A 16376-nucleotide genomic window follows, 5' to 3' on the forward strand; every position below is an offset into this window, starting at 1 on the left:
AGACAATAATAATAATAATGACTTCTGGCTGTATTTTATTTAGTTCCTGAAATATGGTTGTCTTTGTTTTTCTAATTGAGAAGTAAATGTTATTTATTTGTGTATGTGTCTATGATTATTCTAGGAAAGTAAGGAGAAGCTTAGCTTATGCAGTCTGTAAACATGAGTCTTCCAGTGGAATATCAGCTATGCAGCTGCTTTTATAAAGAAAGGAAGGAAAAATAGTCCAAGTACTTCTACTTTCCCGATACTATGCCTGCATCTCTGTTCCCAAGTCATTCAGTTCCCATTTATCACCATTTGGCAAGCAGGTTTGCCTGGTGGGCCCTGTCAAGGTTACTGACACCTGGATTAAAACAAGGCAGGTCTACATTTCCTGCAGTGACTTTTACAAAAATGGCCACTTGGCTTGTGCGGGGAGCCACAGCAGAGAGTCTAAAATTTTAAAAACATGCCCTAGAACCTTTTAATGCCCTTGCTGATAACAACTTCTCTGAGGCTTTTATTTTATTTTAATGCAGCTATTCTGTATTTATTTATTTATTTATTATTGAAGTATAGTTGATTTACCATGTTGTGTTAATTTCTGCTGTACAACAAAGTGATTCAGTTATACATTGTGTGTGTGTGTGTGTGTGTGTGTGTGTGTATACACACACACACACATTCTTTTGTATATTCTTTTCCATTATGGTTTATCACAGGATATTGAATATAGTTCCTGTGCTATACAGTAAGACCTTGTTGTTTATCCATTCTATATATAGTAGTTTGCATCTGCTAACCCCAAACTCCCACCACACACACACCCCCACTTCCCTCTCCCTTGGCAACCACAAGTCTGTTTCCGAGGCCTTTAAATTCGGTAGGGTTCAGCCTTAGGGTTCTGCAGGGTCCTGGCCCTCTGCTCACCATGAACAGGACCATAGATTATGCACACCAGGTATTTACATGTAGGTAACCTAGCTCTGTGCTTGTATATGGCTTAAGCAGTAAGCCATGTGGAAAGTTTCATATCTGAGAAAAGTATAATTTTAGGTATGTAATTTTACTGTCATCTTGTTATTCTGTTTTCAAATCCAAAAGTTTTAATTCATGTTCACCTTAGAGAAATTATAACATAATTAAGTTCTGGTGATTCTGATCATATGTCATTTAAGGAGAAACCTGAAAGTGGTTTAGAATGTTTGTTTTACCAACCTTAAAATAGTTTTAGTTTTAAAATACTTACATTCTTTAATCTAATGGTAGGTATCTGTGCTCGAAAACTGGAAGGAGACGGAAGTATATAAGTTACAGAACATGGAGTCACAAGCCGAAGGATTTCTTAAGAACCTGAAGCTAATGAGCAGGTATTGTGATGTCGCAGGTGTCTTTCCAGAAGTGTCATTGGGTAAAAAAAGGTTAGGGCTGATTTAAGAAAAAAATTACATTAGGACTACTTTATTTTTAATAGTTAATATAGTTAATACATATTCAATTATAGAAAAATCAAAACATGTAAACAAAAAGGATAAAAATTATCCTAATTCTTAATTGAGCTATAACTAGTTAATATTTTGCAGCAAATCCATTAAGTATTTGAAAAAAAATTATATATAGTTTTCACTAAGTAGTATACAGGAATCCTCCTTTCATATCAATAATTATGCTTCTCCAACCTAATTTTATTTATTTATTTTTATTTTTTTAATTATTTTGTGGTACGCGGGCCTCTCACTGTTGTGGCCTCTCCCGTTGCGGAGCACAGGCTCCGGACGCGCAGGCTCAGCGGCCATGGCTCATGGGCCCAGCCGCGCCACGGCGTGTGGGATCTTCCCGGACCGGGGCACGAACCCATGTCCCCTGCATCGGCAGGCGGACTCTAAACCACTGCGCCACCAGGGAAGCCCCCTCCAACCTAATTTTAAAAGGTTAAATAGTAATCCAGTGTACAAACATGTCATGATTTATTAAACACCACTATAGTGGGAGAGTTGGGTTGTTTGCACATTTTGTTAATAAAAGCTGCACTGTAGCAAGTATCCTTATAGCTAAATTATTAGTCATTTCCATGCAATAAATAAATTTCTGGAATGAAGATCACATTTTTAAGGCTTTTTAAACAATTGCCTTCCATAAGAATAGTCACTTAACAGTCTTAATGGGAGAGTATGGGCATGTCACTTCAAAAGATATTTATATCTGGTCATTTTTTTTCAACCCTCTGTAATCTTTACCTGCTTTTCTTTCTTTTGCTTTGCTTTTGGAATAAGGTTTACCTGGGAATCCTAAAGGGTCTCCTTCAGTCTAGCATTTAGTACTTTTCAGTATAGTTTTTTGCACATGGGATTACTTTTCATCTGGTCCTTTTATCATATTCCACACACAGGTTTTTGTTTTTGTTTTTTTAAACATCTTTATTGGAGTATAATTGTTTTACAGTGTTGTGTTAGTTTCTGCTGTATAACAGAGTGAATCAGCTATACAAATACATATATCCCCATATCCCCTCCCTCTTGCATCTCCCTCCCACCCTCCCTTTTCCACCCCTCTAGGTGGTCACAAAGCACCAAGCTGATCTCCCTGTGCTATGCAGCTGCTTCCCCTTAGCTATCTGTTTTACATTTGGTAGTATATATATGTCCATGCCACTCTCTCACTTCGTCCCAGCTTACCCTCCCCCTTCCCATGCCCTCAAGTCCATTCTCTACGTCTGCATCTTTATTCCTGTCCTGCCCCTAGGTTCAATAGAACCATTTTTTTTAGATTCCATATATATGTGTTAGCATACGGTATTTGTCTTTCTTTTTCTGACTTACTTCACTCTGTATGACAGGCTCTAGGTCCATCCACCTCACTACAAATAACTCAGTTTTGTTTCTTTTTGTGGCTAATATTCCATTGTATATACGTGCCACATCTTCTTTATCCATTCATCTGTCGATGGACACTTAGGTTGCTTCCATGTCCTGGCTATTGTAAATAGTGCTGCGATGAACATTGTGGTACATGTCTCTTTTTGAATTATGGTTTTCTCAGGGTATATGCCAGTAATGGGATTGCTAGGTCATATGGTAGTTCTATTTTTAGATTTTTAAGGCACATCCATACTGGCTGTATCAATTTACATTCCCACCAACAGTGCAAGAGGGTTCCCTTTTCTCCACACCTTCTCCAGCATTTATTGTTTGTAGATTTTTTGATGATGGCCATTCTGACCAGTGTGAGGTGATACCTAACTAAAGTTTTGTTTTGCATTCCTCTAATGATTAATGATGTTGAGCATCCTTTCATGTGTTTGTTGGCACTTTGTATATCTTCTTTGGAGAAATGTCTATGTAGGTCTTCTGCCCATTTTTGGATTGGGTTTGGTTTTTGTTTTGTTTTTATAAATTTATTTGTTTTTATTTTTTGGCTGTGTCAGGTCTTCATTGCTATGCGCGGGCTTTCTCTAGTTGCAGTGAGCGGGGGCTACTCTTCGTTGTGGTGCGCGGGCTTCTCATTGCCGTGGCTTCTCTTGTTGCGGAGCACAGGCTCTAAAGCATGTGGGCATTTTGGCATACAGGCTCAGTAGTTGTGGCTCGTGGGCTCTAGAGTGCAGGCTCAGGAGTTGTGGTGCACGGGCTTTGTTGCTCTGTGGCATCTGGGATCTTCCTAGACCAGGGATCGAACCTGTGTCCCCTGCATTGGCCGGCAGATTCTTAACCACTGCACCACCAAGGGAAAGCCTGGGTCGTTTGTTTTTCTGATATTGAGCTGCATGAGCTGCTTGTATATTTTGCAGATTAATCCTTTGTCATTGCTTCCTTTGCGAATGTTTTCTCCCATTCTGAGGGTTGTCTTTTCATCTTGTTTATGGTTTCCTTTGCTGTGCAAAACACTTCCTGACACCATACATGAAAATAAGTTCAAGATGGATTAAAGACCTAAATGTAAGGCCAGACGCTACAAAACTCTTAGAGGAAAACATAGGCAGGACGCTGTGCAACATAAATCACAGCAAGGTCCTTTTAGGCACACCTCCCAGAGAAATGGAAATAAAGACAAAAATAACAAACGGGACCACACACAGATTTTGAATTCTTAATTCCTAGTGCTTTTTGATTTAAATTTCAAACCCTCAGTGCTGAACCAGAGATTCTGTGGGTTATGGAAAAACAGTTTTATTGTATAGTTCTTTATTGCATGTTTCAAGATTAAGTTTTTTTCAGAAAGGTGAGAAAACCTTTCTGATTAAAGGTAAATTGAGGAGGCTTCCCTGGTGGCGCAGTGGTTGAGAGTCCGCCTGCCGAGGCAGGGGACACGGGTTCGTGCCCCAGTCCGGGAAGATCCCACATGCCGCAGAGCGGCTGGGCCCGTGAGCCATGGCCGCTGAGCCTGCGCGTCCGGAGCCTGTGCTCTGCAACGGGAGAGGCCACAACAGTGAGAGGCCCGCGTACCACAAAAAAAAAAAAAAAAAAGGTAAATTGATATGCTGATTCAGATTACAGGACTAGTACAGCTGAGGTTGAGAGCACGTGGTGTTCAGTTGCCAGTGTGTAGCAGCTGTGGGCTATGCATTGTGGTGCATCTGGGAAACAAAGATATCCCAGGCCTCATTTTACCTAGTGGTATTGACTCTTTATCAAGCCTCACAGTACACGACATTTTTTCTTAGGGCTTCTGTGCTAATTCTGCTCATGCCACCAAGGCTAGCAAAAGAGGAAAGCCATAAAAGCAATGTTGTGGTTTTTCTTTAAGACATATACTGAGAACTGACACCATCGCAGATCGGTAGTGTTCCTGATCTTCTCAGTTAGGAGTAGAAAGCTTACCTGTCACTTTCAGTGGAGCAGATTCATGAGGCGCTGAGAAGTTTAACATAGCCTGTTAGACACCCACCCTTTATTTTACAGTAAGATCGGGACGAGGGTTTTATTGGGATGTTTCCAGGCTGCCGTTTTTTGGTTTGTTTTTCAATACAAAGATAGCCTTTGATGTTAAATATGAAGATGCCAACGAAGAGTGTCAGATCTTCAAATTGAGGAGAATATTTGCTCTCTGCCTACCAGTTTTGGGGTTTGGATTAGATCAACGGTTAGTTTCCTAAAGTGTAGTGACTGTAAGATATACAGTTCTTTAAGAATAGTTGTTTTATTGTGTGTGATCATGTTTCTCTTGTGTTTAAATGTTTATTTGCATTTGTATTTTAGTGCTTTCAATTTAAAAAAATCTTTAAGTGGACATTAGCAGTTTTATAAATTTTTCTGCTTTCTCAGTGAGTCTGCAGCATATCCTGTCATGGAATCTGACATACATTCATGGGAATCATTTCTTTCTAATGTTAGAGAAGAAATTGAGAAAGCAAAGGTAAGTTATAAGGTATTTTATAATTCTGTCAAAATCTATCTGATGGTTATAATTCTAAGGAGGTCATGTCATATTGAAACTATTTCTTTTTTGAGCTGTTAAAGACAATATTTATTTTTTGTTGTAATTAAGAATTTTTCATGAAAGAAATGCTGTCTTCTTAACTCTCTTTAAACTCAGCCCTTGATTGTTAAGATTAGAAAAGTTGTGTTTGATAAGGCTGTAGAGCATTCTGATTAATAAGGACTTATTTTGAACTTCTTTCCTTGCAACTCAGTTATATTTCTTGGAAAACGGTTGAGCATTTGTTATGTATGTATAGTAAGGGAAAAAAAGTATTAATTGACAGCTGTGGTTTTCTCTTGGAATTTGTTAGAAAAAGTTAACATTTTTCCTTCTACCTACAGTCTCAGTTTGAAGAACAAATTGAAGCAATTAAAAATGGTTCTCGGCTCAGTGAACTTTCTAAAGTGCAGATTTCTGAGCTTTCGTTTCCTGCCTGTAACACAGTAAGTCTATTACATTTTTTTTTTTTTTTGAAGGAAAGAGAACAGAAAAGGAGTGAAGCACAATTTCTTTCTTAACTGGCCAAAAGTAGTTTGCTGTTATTGTTTTGGGAGTGGGCATGAGATGGATTAACAATTGCCTTCATGTTTTTATTAAGTACTAGGTTAAGCCCTGTGAGGGCTGCCCTTATTTGCCCCTCACCCTGTGACCCTTCTGTCAATGCATTCAGCGTCTTAGATTGTAGGCTCTGGAGCTGCAGTCAGAAGCCTCATCTTGAGCATCTTTTTCCTCCCCAATACCTTGCACACTAAGCGTTCATACTTATCGTGGATTCATCTGCAAAAAAAAAAATGGTGTAAAACGTTAAAAAGTTAGCCACCTTGGACTGATTAAATTTTCTGTTGAGCACCAGTTTTTTTTCTCTCCGTAGAAAAAGTTTTTTCTCTCCATTGAACTGAGTAAGAAAGAGTTTTATTTAGAATTAAAGATCACTTATTTATAGTGTTTCCAAGTTCTTATAGCAGATACGGAAGGGGGAAGAGCATTAGATATCAACAGAATATTTTACCATTAATTTTTAACTCTAGCTTATATAACTTTAAAATTTAAGATTCCTTGAGAACTCTCAGTGTGCCAGGAGCTTGAGTAATAAGTACCCCTAAAAATGATTTACTTTGTGTGTCATTTCTGTGCTGTTCATTCATTGGGTATTTAGTGGTGATCAAGATTAGATGTGGTCTGTGCCCTCAAAGTGCATATGGGTTTGGGAAAGAGAGACTTTAAACCTATAATTATAAGCAAAGTGTGCCAAGATTTTTCACAGGAACATAGAAGGCTATGGCAGCATAAATTAGGAGGAACTAATCTAACCCAGAGGCCTAAGCCTTGGCAGAAGCTCCGCTGTTGGAAGTCTCAGTGAGTCAGAGATCTGGAATAGGAATTAACCAGGCAAAAGGAGTAAAAAGGGGTGTGTGTTTGAGGAGGGTTGTGTGGTGTGATGTTTGCAGGGTCAAAGTGTTCCCAGTGGAAGAAGCAGCATATTTGGAGGCTAGGAAAAAAGAGAATACACTCCTTTCATAGCAGTAAAAGGAGTCCACGATGACAAAGGGGGCTATAGGGAGAAAGATTATAATCTCGTGCCCACGGGCCGGAACAAAGGGAGCCTTATTAAGGTGTAAGGTGTGTTTAGCAGTGTGGACTTCTCCTCAGGTCACTAAGAAGCCAGTATAAATTTCCAGTTAGGGAACGACATCAACATTGTACTTGACAATCAGCTTGACTGCAGTGTGGAGATGTGGTGGGAGAGGGAGCTGAGGGGGCGATTTCCAGTCAACCAGCTACAGCTCACTGCCCCCAGCCGTGTCCCAGGTCAGAGAGGCAGTGGGGCTGCAGGGAAGAGAACAGATTTGAGGGATGTGCAGGAGGTCAGATGAAAGAGTGGTGCTGGGGCTTCCCTGGTGGCGCAGTGGTTGAGAGTCCGCCTGCCGATGCAGGGGACGCGGGTTCGTGCCCCGGTCCGGGAGGATCCCACATGCCGCCGAGCGGCTGGGCCCGTGAGCCATGGCTGCTGAGCCTGCGCGTCCGGAACCTGTGCTCCGCAATGGGAGAGGCTGCAACAGTGAGAGGCCCGCGTACCGCAAAAAAAAAAAAAAAAGAGTGGTGCTGCTTGTGAGATCGTAAGGCCAACAATCTTGAGGATGACTCTGGGTTTCTGTCAGTGAAGTGGCGTCGGAGGAAGAGCAGGGTGAGGAGACCACCCTGAGGCTGGTGTTGAAGACGTAGGGCTTGAGTGGCCTTGGAATCAGTCACCCACGTGGATCTGCCCATTAGGAAGTTCGGATGTGCAGATTTGGATCTCAAGAAGATATTCTAGACTCGAATCTTTTTAAAAGTGGGCATTATGGATTTCCCTGGCGGTCCAGTGGTTAGGACTCTGCGCTTCCACTGCAGGGGGCGTGGGTTCGATCCCTGGTCGGGGAACTGAGATACTACATGCTGCACTGCGCGGCCAAAAAAAAAAAAGTGGGCACACAGTCACCGAGGAACGCTAGGGCGTAGCACGGGTGGGGTGGAGGCTGCACCTCTGGCAACGTGAGGGGCAGCAGCACTTCAGGCGTACACGGCGGCAGGGCTGTGGGGAGAGCTGAGCCAGGGGCCCAGCGGATGGGACGGAAGCCAGCAGTGTGGGGCCATGAAGAGCTCATTTTGAGAAAGAGAAGGTGGCCAGCAATTTTTAAGAACAAAACATTTAATTTGTTGTAATTCAAATGCTGTGCACTTGAGCAGCCAGGTTTTATTGTAGTTGTGCTTAATTGTTAGTCTTTGTTCACGGATGTCACTCTTAGTGATCCAGCCACTGTGGTGTGTTCCTTGTAGGTTCATCCTAAGTTACTTCCTGAGTCTTTAGACCACGATGATCAAGGCCCCTCCACTTCTACCAGTCACAGGACTGGAGACCGAACAGCGGTTCCCGAAGAATCAAGTCTGGTCTCTGCTACTGGTGGCCCAGTGGAGTCGCCCTCCTGTGAGCCAGAAGCCGGCCGGCTGCCAGAATGTGAGAGCGCCGGCCAGGCAGCTCAGTCAGAGCCAAGCCCGGTGGCTGATCAGAAGTTACCTGGTGCTCCAGGACGTGCCACCCGTTCAAGCCAGTCTCCAAAGAAACCGTTCAATAGTATTATTGAGCACCTGTCAGTGGTGTTCCCCTGTTACAGCAGGTACGAATCTGAAATGTCTGCAACTCTGTTGAGTGCTGTATTGAACTGAGGTTTCCTGATCAGATAACATTACAGCCAATTAGGGGCTGAAGTGGAAAGAACTGCATAATTGTTTTACTCAGAAAGACAAGCGCTGCACTTTTTCCTTTTGTAAACATAGAAGTGAGCAGTTTCAAACCAATAGATTGAAAACATTGAACACTGGTTAATCAATACTCATCAGAACCCATGGCAGTTTGCTAAGATTTAGATGAACTCAGTAATTCTCCAACACTAGTTATGGAATCACTAAATGACTGCAAAACATTAGTTTTACAGTATTATTTCAGGGAAAAAAATCCCACATATAGCCACGAAGGCAACAGCAACTTAACACCTTGTTGGACAGCACCTCCGATTTGTTAGAGGTGTGAGGCTGACGAGGCTAGTAGTCAGGTGTGTGAGCATGTTACAAAGGGATCCTCATGAGGGTGAGGAGAGCTGCTTTTTTGGCGGGCGGTGGAGGGGGGAGTATAGTTGATTTACAGTGTTGTATTAGTTTCAGGTGTATAGCAAAGTGAATCAGTTGTACATTTACGTATATCCACTCATTTTTAGATTCTTTTCCCATGTAGGTCATTACAGAGTATTGAGTAGAGTTCCCTGTGCTATACAGTAGGTCCTTATTAGTTATCTATTTTATATATAATAGTGTGTATGTGTCACTCCCAGTCTCCCCATTCATCCCCTCCCACCCCCCCAGAAACCATAGATTTGTTTTTTATGTCTGTGACTATTTCTGTTTGGTAAATAAGTTCATTTGTACCATTTTTTTAGATTCCATGTATAAGCAATATCATATATTTGTCTTTCTCTGTCTGACTTACTTCACTCAGTATGATAGTCTCTAGGTCCATCCATGTTGCTGCAAATGGGGAGAGCTGCTTTTAACTAAGTCAGCCAGAGTTGTCATTCAGGCACTTCAGCAGTGCTTCTGCATCAACCTCTGACCTCACTCCAGATTGGTGCGAGGGGACAGAGGTACTGGTCTCAGCTTGGAGAGAAGGTGAAGTGGAGGGAATGTCTCTGGGATACAGCTCAGAAGAGAGGATTCCACATCCAGAATTGACCCTCTGCACCTCCCTTGTTATTTCTGTCTTTGACACGATATTAGTCACAGTCTTTGAGATTATACTTTTGAAACACAGTAGTTAATTATGATTGGCCAAATTTGATGTTTTGCATTTGTCAGTGGAGCCCTGCCCATTTGGAAATAAGTATATCTTGTCTGCACATGGGCATGTTTAGCCCTGCCTAAGTTTGATAAACATTGTAAGTTCTCTCAATAGCAATTACCATGCAAATTAGTAAAAATAGTCAGGTTGTAATTACCAAAAGTACATTACAAATAAAATTGTTTGCAATCCTGACTAAATCTGGCAGAATATAAACCACCAAATAGATATGCATCCTAATTTTCTGCATGTTAAAGCATATGAGGTATTAGTGCTACAGATACCAAGTTCCTATTGATTAACGATATAAATCACATCCACTGCTACCTATGAAAAATTCAGGCTTTGAAAACTTTGTTGTTGGTTAGATTTTTTTTTTTTTTTTTTTTTTTGCGGTACGCTGGCCTCTCACCGCTGTGGCCTCTCCCGTTGCAGAGCACAGGCTCCGGACGCGCAGGCTCAGCGGCCATGGCTCACGGGCCCAGCCGCTCCGCGGCATGTGGGATCTTCCCGGGCTGGGACACGAACCCGTGTCCCCTGCGTCGGCAGGCGGACTCTCAACCACTGCGCCACCAGGGAAGCCCTGTTGGTTAGATTTTTAAAGGGAGGAAGTCAACAAAACTAGTTTGTTCTTAGATAGAAAGAGATTTTATTGATTTCAAGTCAGATCCAGTGGCGTCTGATCATTCATTGATTTTGCTTCAAGCTACAGTATATCCAGGCTGTAAGAAGTCAGGTTTCTAAGTAGAGATGGAGATCTCAAATGGATCTATCAGATACACTGTTACTTTGAAAGTCTATTAAAACAAATATTTAGAAATAATATTGGAATTTTCATAGTGCTTTGAAAGATTGATTTTGCTGCTCTCTATATACAGTTACTGTTGTTGTTTACAAATGAATTATTTGTGTGTATTTGATTTTGTTTCTTTTTGCTTTTGGGTTAATATTGGCCTATAATATTTCTTTGCAGCAGAAAACTTTAACTTTCTCTTGACATTATTCCCACTTTCCCTTTCAGCACCGAGCTTGCTGGTTTTATTAAAAAAGTGAGGAACAAAAACAAGAACTCGCTCTCTGGATTGAGTATTGACGAAATTGTCCAAAGAGTGACAGAACACATTCTAGATGAAGAGAAAAAGAAAAAGGTCAGTATTTCATTTAGATTCAATAAAATGTTCTACTTTATTCTTATTTATTTATAAAATAAGAGAATTGTGGGGGAAAATGCTTCCAACCCAAAAATGGAGAGCAATTCAGTAGATAGAAGAGGGTCAAGTTTTTGGGTAACTGAACTTGCCTCCCTGCTCCATGTTCTTGCTGCAGCCGAATCCAGGAAAGGACAGGAGGCCATCTGAGCCCAGCTCTGCTGCTTCTGTGACCAGGGCCACCCAGGGCCCGCCCTCCGTGCTTGTTGGATCATCACCCGAAAGCCAGGGGCAGAAGACAGACAACGTCCCTGTGAGTGTTGCATGTATGACCATAAGAGTCAGTTCTCTTCTTCTGATGAAGAACAAGAAGGAAACAGAACTATTAATCCATGATTTAGCCCCATTTTTCTAGATTGAATTTATTTGATCTTGAAATTGGAAACCAAGTTTAGATGTACTTGAGTGTTTCATTAGGAGAGCCAGTGAATGGCGAGGTTGTCTCTCCACTTCCACGGGTAGCTCGGGGCCCCTGCATGTAGTGACAAGAAGAGCTGTGACCACATTGTGGGAACTGGGCCTGTGGATGGTCAGATAAATTCACTTTTTATATCAAGTGTGAATAGTTGGAAAATTTGATTTTTGGATAATTTTCTTCTACGTGTGACCATGGGCTTTGGAATAACACAGACTTGGTTCCATCACTTAATAACACTGTGAGCTCGAATCATATCTGCTTGTTCGGGTCGTCGTGGGGATGAAGTGCTGAAGTAGAATAGGCAGAGTCAAGTGCTGTGCTCGGGAAAGGCTGGTTGCTTCCCTTCTCTCTCCCCTCAAGGGGCGCGGGGGGGCACACAGGATTGAGCCCATTAAATTAACTTGCCTTTAATTTGATATACTGATTTAGATTGTTTGTTGTCCTTTCAGACAATGAGAATATTACAGTTACACAGAACTTTTTATAAAATACTGTTACATCTGTGATGTCAGTTGACAGGGCATTATAACTGTCTGTGAATGAGGAATCCGAGGCACAGGTGGCTCGCGCATCTTGCCAGCGTTTCTTCCTTCGATTTGACCACAGCGTCCTCAGCGCACTGACCAGCTCGTGCTGGGAACTGTGCATTAGGGACCGGCTGAACGTGTGGCTGGAAGAGAGATGGCCGCCTGGCGGCTCACAGCCGTGGGCTTCAGATTGAATTCTGGTGCGGAGCACATTTCCCTTTTTTATAGATTTATTATTTATTTATTTATTTTTGGCTGTGTTGGGTCTTCGTTTCTGTGCGAGGGCTGCCTCCAGTTGCGGCAAGCGGGGGCCACTCTTCATCGCGGTTCGCGGGCCTCTCACTGTCACGGCCTCTCTTGTTGCGGGGCACAGGCTCCAGACGCGCAGGCTCAGTAGTTGTGGCTCACGGGCCTAGTTGCTCCGCGGCATGTGGGATTTTCCCAGACCAGGGCTCGAACCCGTGTCCCCTGCATTGGCAGGCGGATTCTTAACCACTGCGCCACCAGGGAAGCCCCCACATTTCCCTTTTTTGTCCAGCTACAGTATCACCGTTCAGGTGAAATTGAAATTAGAAGAGTTGCAGGCCCCATAGCACAGTCAGCAGTGCAAGACTGCACAAAGAGTGCTGGTTTGCTGACTTGTGCTAAACAGTGAATCTTTTTTGTGAACTCGTTTTTATGCCTCCCATACATTTTCACTTTCCGCTACCCTTTGGAGACTTTCTGCATCACATACACTCAGGTCCCAGAGGGTCTCACCCCAAAGGGAAAGCTTATGATCCTACAGAGCATTCCTGCAAAGCCTGGCTGGAGTCCCCTCCCTCTCTCAGGGGTGTTCCTGCTGGTCACGTGCTCTGTGGTCGAACAACCAGGTCAACTTCTTAGCGTTCTCATTGATGTGTGAGTGTGCGTGTGAACTCCTTTGTGTGCGTGTGTGTGCACGCGTGCGTCTGTGTGCTTGTTGGCCATCCCAAGATAGACCATTAGTTGCTCCACGGCCTGTGGGATCTTCCTGGACCAGGGCTCGAACCCATACCTCCTGCATTGGCAGGCAGATACTTAACCACTGCGCCACAGGGAAGTCCCTGCTTTGTATTTTTAAATTATAAAAGTTTTGTGGTTCATAATAGAAAATCCAAATAAAGAGAGCATATAAAGAACCCCAAAACCCACCCTCTAAGGGTAACCAGTACTATCACATCAGTATATATTTTTCTAAACTCTTCTGTATCTGTGTGTATACTGAATTTAGTCAACTGTGCATATATTTGTGTGTGTGTGGGTTTTCTTTTTCAATTAGAAATATATTGTGCCCACTTTTCCATACTAGGAAACAGTCAAGTTAACCATGAATTTTTCTGAACTTTGCAGAGGCCTTAACCTGCCCTTTCCCCAGGGCTGACACCTCCACATTTCCTTCCAGACCCTTCCCTGGGGGGCCACAGAGAGGAGTGAGAGCACATCTGACCCATTGCTGCAGCGGCAACAGTGCCATGGGAAAGACAGAAAACCCCGTGCAGCAGTTCAGGGTGTCATAGCCTTCAGGCACTGCCCCCAGCTGTACTCCCTGACCTTAACCCACTGCCAGGGCTGCATTCATTCACTTTCTTGACAGTTTATGGAGTCTCAGTTTGGGACCAGGTTCCTTGCCAGCTGCTAAGAACACAGATAAGCAAGGCCATTTCCTGCCTTCAGGGTGCTCAGAGTTAAGATGGGGAGTGAGAGTCAAAGTTAATGATGCGTGTGGGGTGAGTGCTGTGAGCCATAGGGAGAGCTTCACGCCTGGTGTTCTAGGCTGGCCCTCTGCTTTCACACAGAGCACGCTGTCTGTGCTCACCAGACTGGGAGCGGCCAGGGCCGGAAGCCCTCCCATTCATCTCTGTGTCACTGTGCCCCGCACAGTCCCTGACTATGGATGTTTGCTGGATGAGCCGTCAGTTTGTTTTGTTTTGATTTATACAAGTAATCCACATTCATGGAAACTTTAGAAAAATAGCAAAGAAAAAAGTTAAATCTCTCAACCAAAGTAGCCAGTAACCACTGTTAACATTTTATATCTTTCCAGACTCTTTTCTAGGCATCTCTATATATACACATTCTCTCTATTTTTAAAATATTGAATTATATAATCATATGATACATACTGTTCTGTAGCCTACTTCTATTCAGAGAGTTTTTGTGACTAACTTGCCACGTCACGGATTATGGAATTCCGTCATGATTTTAATCAGCCCCACGATAATCCATAGTGTAGAGATGTCATAATTTATTACTGTCTCCAACTGTTAGATAATTAGATGAACAATTAATTTGTAATATTCAGCTAGTACCATACTTTATTTAGGTATGGGTTGGGGTAAGTAGGTATTTGTAGTATTTTAGCTGGGAATGAGTTAACCACATAAAACATTTTTTTCTCTGAGAAAAGTAAAACTTTATTTTTTCCTAAGAAATGTTATTAGAAAATAAGTTGTTCCCTCAGTCTCCTTAACTATAATTGAGAATAATTTTCCACCTTAGCTGTGAAAGTTCTGGAAGGCCACTTGTAAGAAGAGCTCATGTAGTAAGGAGAAATTTAGTTATTCTTTACTATTGAGATGCATTTGTTTCGACAGGTGTCCGGTGCAAATTCCTGTGAAATATGCCTAGAAGTATTCAAATCCAAAAATGTACGTGTGCTGAAATGTGGGCACAAGTTTCACAAAGGGGTAAGAGTTCTCCTTGGCCATCCTCATGTCATGCATTTTGTCTATGGAGTATTTTGAAAATAAAAAGGGACTTTGTTTTCTAAGCTTCAGTACTTGCATTTTCAAAGCACTTTCTAAACCTCCTCATGTCTGTGATGATTGTCTCCCTCCCAAACATTGATGCTGCAGGAAGGGGAGCAGATTCCTGGGCCCTGCGGCGTGCACTGTGCACACTGTCGTCTTCGCTATGTCATGAGTGCAGAAGAGCAGTTGGCCCCATCAGTTGCTGAAAGTCACAGCAGTACTAGTTCCTTAGAAGTCAGTTTTTTTTTTTTTTTAGAAGTCAGTTTTTTATACGCACCAGTTTCTTATCTGCACGGTCAGACAGATCACAGTGCAGCAGTTTGTCAATTTACTGCAGCAGGTGAAGTAAGTTTAACATTTCGGAGGAGAAAAACTGAACTTAACTGGGTCCACTGTGCCTGATCCTGGGAGATTCTGGCCTGTGCCCTTCCAAGATTTGTGGTAACTGTTTTGGTGTTTTGGGTGCTGTGAGCATTTGTCCTGCACCCCTGCTGCTGGGTTAGAGCAGATCAGGTCTCTGCCCTGTCAGTGTAGGAATCCCTGAGAAAAGGGGTATACACGGTACACTCACTAGAAAGAGTCCACACAGCGTGCAGTCTCCCGCGCGGCCTGCCTTCTCCCTCCTTCCCGGGTAGGGGCATCCTGCCTGGGCTCTCGAACTTACACACACACTCGGCTCTGTAGCAGCAGCAGGCCAGCTGGGAGCACGCTGGATAGACAGGCTCCTGTGAGGCTGTGTGGTGTGCAGGCCGGTGGGATGGGCAAGGAACAAGACCAGGCAGACAGGGTGAGTCCAAGGGCCAGCCTCTAGAAGTCAGGGTGGCTGAAGCACGAGACTGGAGCAGGGTGTGGGGATGGGAGGGCAAGGCCATGCCCCAAGGTCAGGCCCTGAGTGTTCAAGGTCACATTCTGAGGTGGGTTTCTTTGTTCCTGGAGCTTGGTCCAGACTCCTACCCTGAGCAGGCTCTGGTGTCCCTGGGTGTTGGGTGGCTCCAGGCCCTACCAAATGTCACAGTGAAGTTAGCCGTGTCTGCTGAGGCGAGTGGTACAGGAGGGCTGAGGTTCCATGTGCTCCTAAAGGCACTGGCTAATTGTCTTTTCTCATTTCAGTGCTTCAAGCAATGGCTTAAGGAGCAGAGCACTTGCCCAGCCTGCCTGGCTCGTGATCTCCTGTCAGAAGAGTAGCCTGCCCTTCTGGAAGAGGCCCACCCACTGTTCTAGGTAGTTACAGTTCACTAAAGAGTATGTACTGTTTGTTGAGTTGGAAGAATAACAATATACTACCTTTGATATAAAAAGCAACATGTGAAGATTCTTTGCACCGTGCTTCACAGTGCTAATAAATGGAAATCTTTAGAACAGCTAACAGTAAGTAATTTCCCAACTCTGACTAGCCACTTAATAATCGCCAAATGGTGGCTGATAAAGTCATGTGTGACCGCATCCTTATATGGCTGGGGCTGCTGCAGAGGTGCTCTCTGAGATGGAAGGAAAATATGGTGAGTGCCTCAAAGCAGGACTTAAATTATAAGTAGCCTTGATCGTTTAAAGTGCCCCACGTTAAAGTTTTTTGAGATCAGTATTCCTAAACAAATGCCTACGTTTTTCCTTAAAGATTCTGCATTTTAAAAAATGGGCTTAAGCAAACCACACTTGACTAGGTTGTAGTTGATGTTAAAATATTGG

The 16376-nt window shown here is 43.0% G+C and overlaps 1 protein-coding gene across 3 annotated transcripts in view; it reads left to right on the forward strand.

Moving 5' to 3' along the window:
- The window catches only part of TTC3 (tetratricopeptide repeat domain 3), a 137901-nt gene extending 122026 nt beyond the window's left edge, over positions 1–15875 (forward strand). For all 3 annotated transcript variants that reach the window (XM_065876439.1, XM_065876440.1, XM_065876441.1), the window contains 8 exons: positions 1252–1352; positions 5241–5331; positions 5739–5840; positions 8215–8552; positions 10788–10914; positions 11093–11236; positions 14535–14627; positions 15801–15875. In XM_065876439.1, coding sequence (XP_065732511.1) covers positions 1252–1352; positions 5241–5331; positions 5739–5840; positions 8215–8552; positions 10788–10914; positions 11093–11236; positions 14535–14627; positions 15801–15875 — 1071 coding nt within the window. The remainder of the gene's footprint in view (positions 1–1251; positions 1353–5240; positions 5332–5738; positions 5841–8214; positions 8553–10787; positions 10915–11092; positions 11237–14534; positions 14628–15800) is intronic.
- Positions 15876–16376: the final 501 nt, after the last annotated feature.

Source organism: Phocoena phocoena, chromosome 4, assembly GCF_963924675.1.
Source record: "Phocoena phocoena chromosome 4, mPhoPho1.1, whole genome shotgun sequence".
Classification (NCBI taxonomy): Eukaryota; Metazoa; Chordata; class Mammalia; order Artiodactyla; family Phocoenidae; genus Phocoena; species Phocoena phocoena.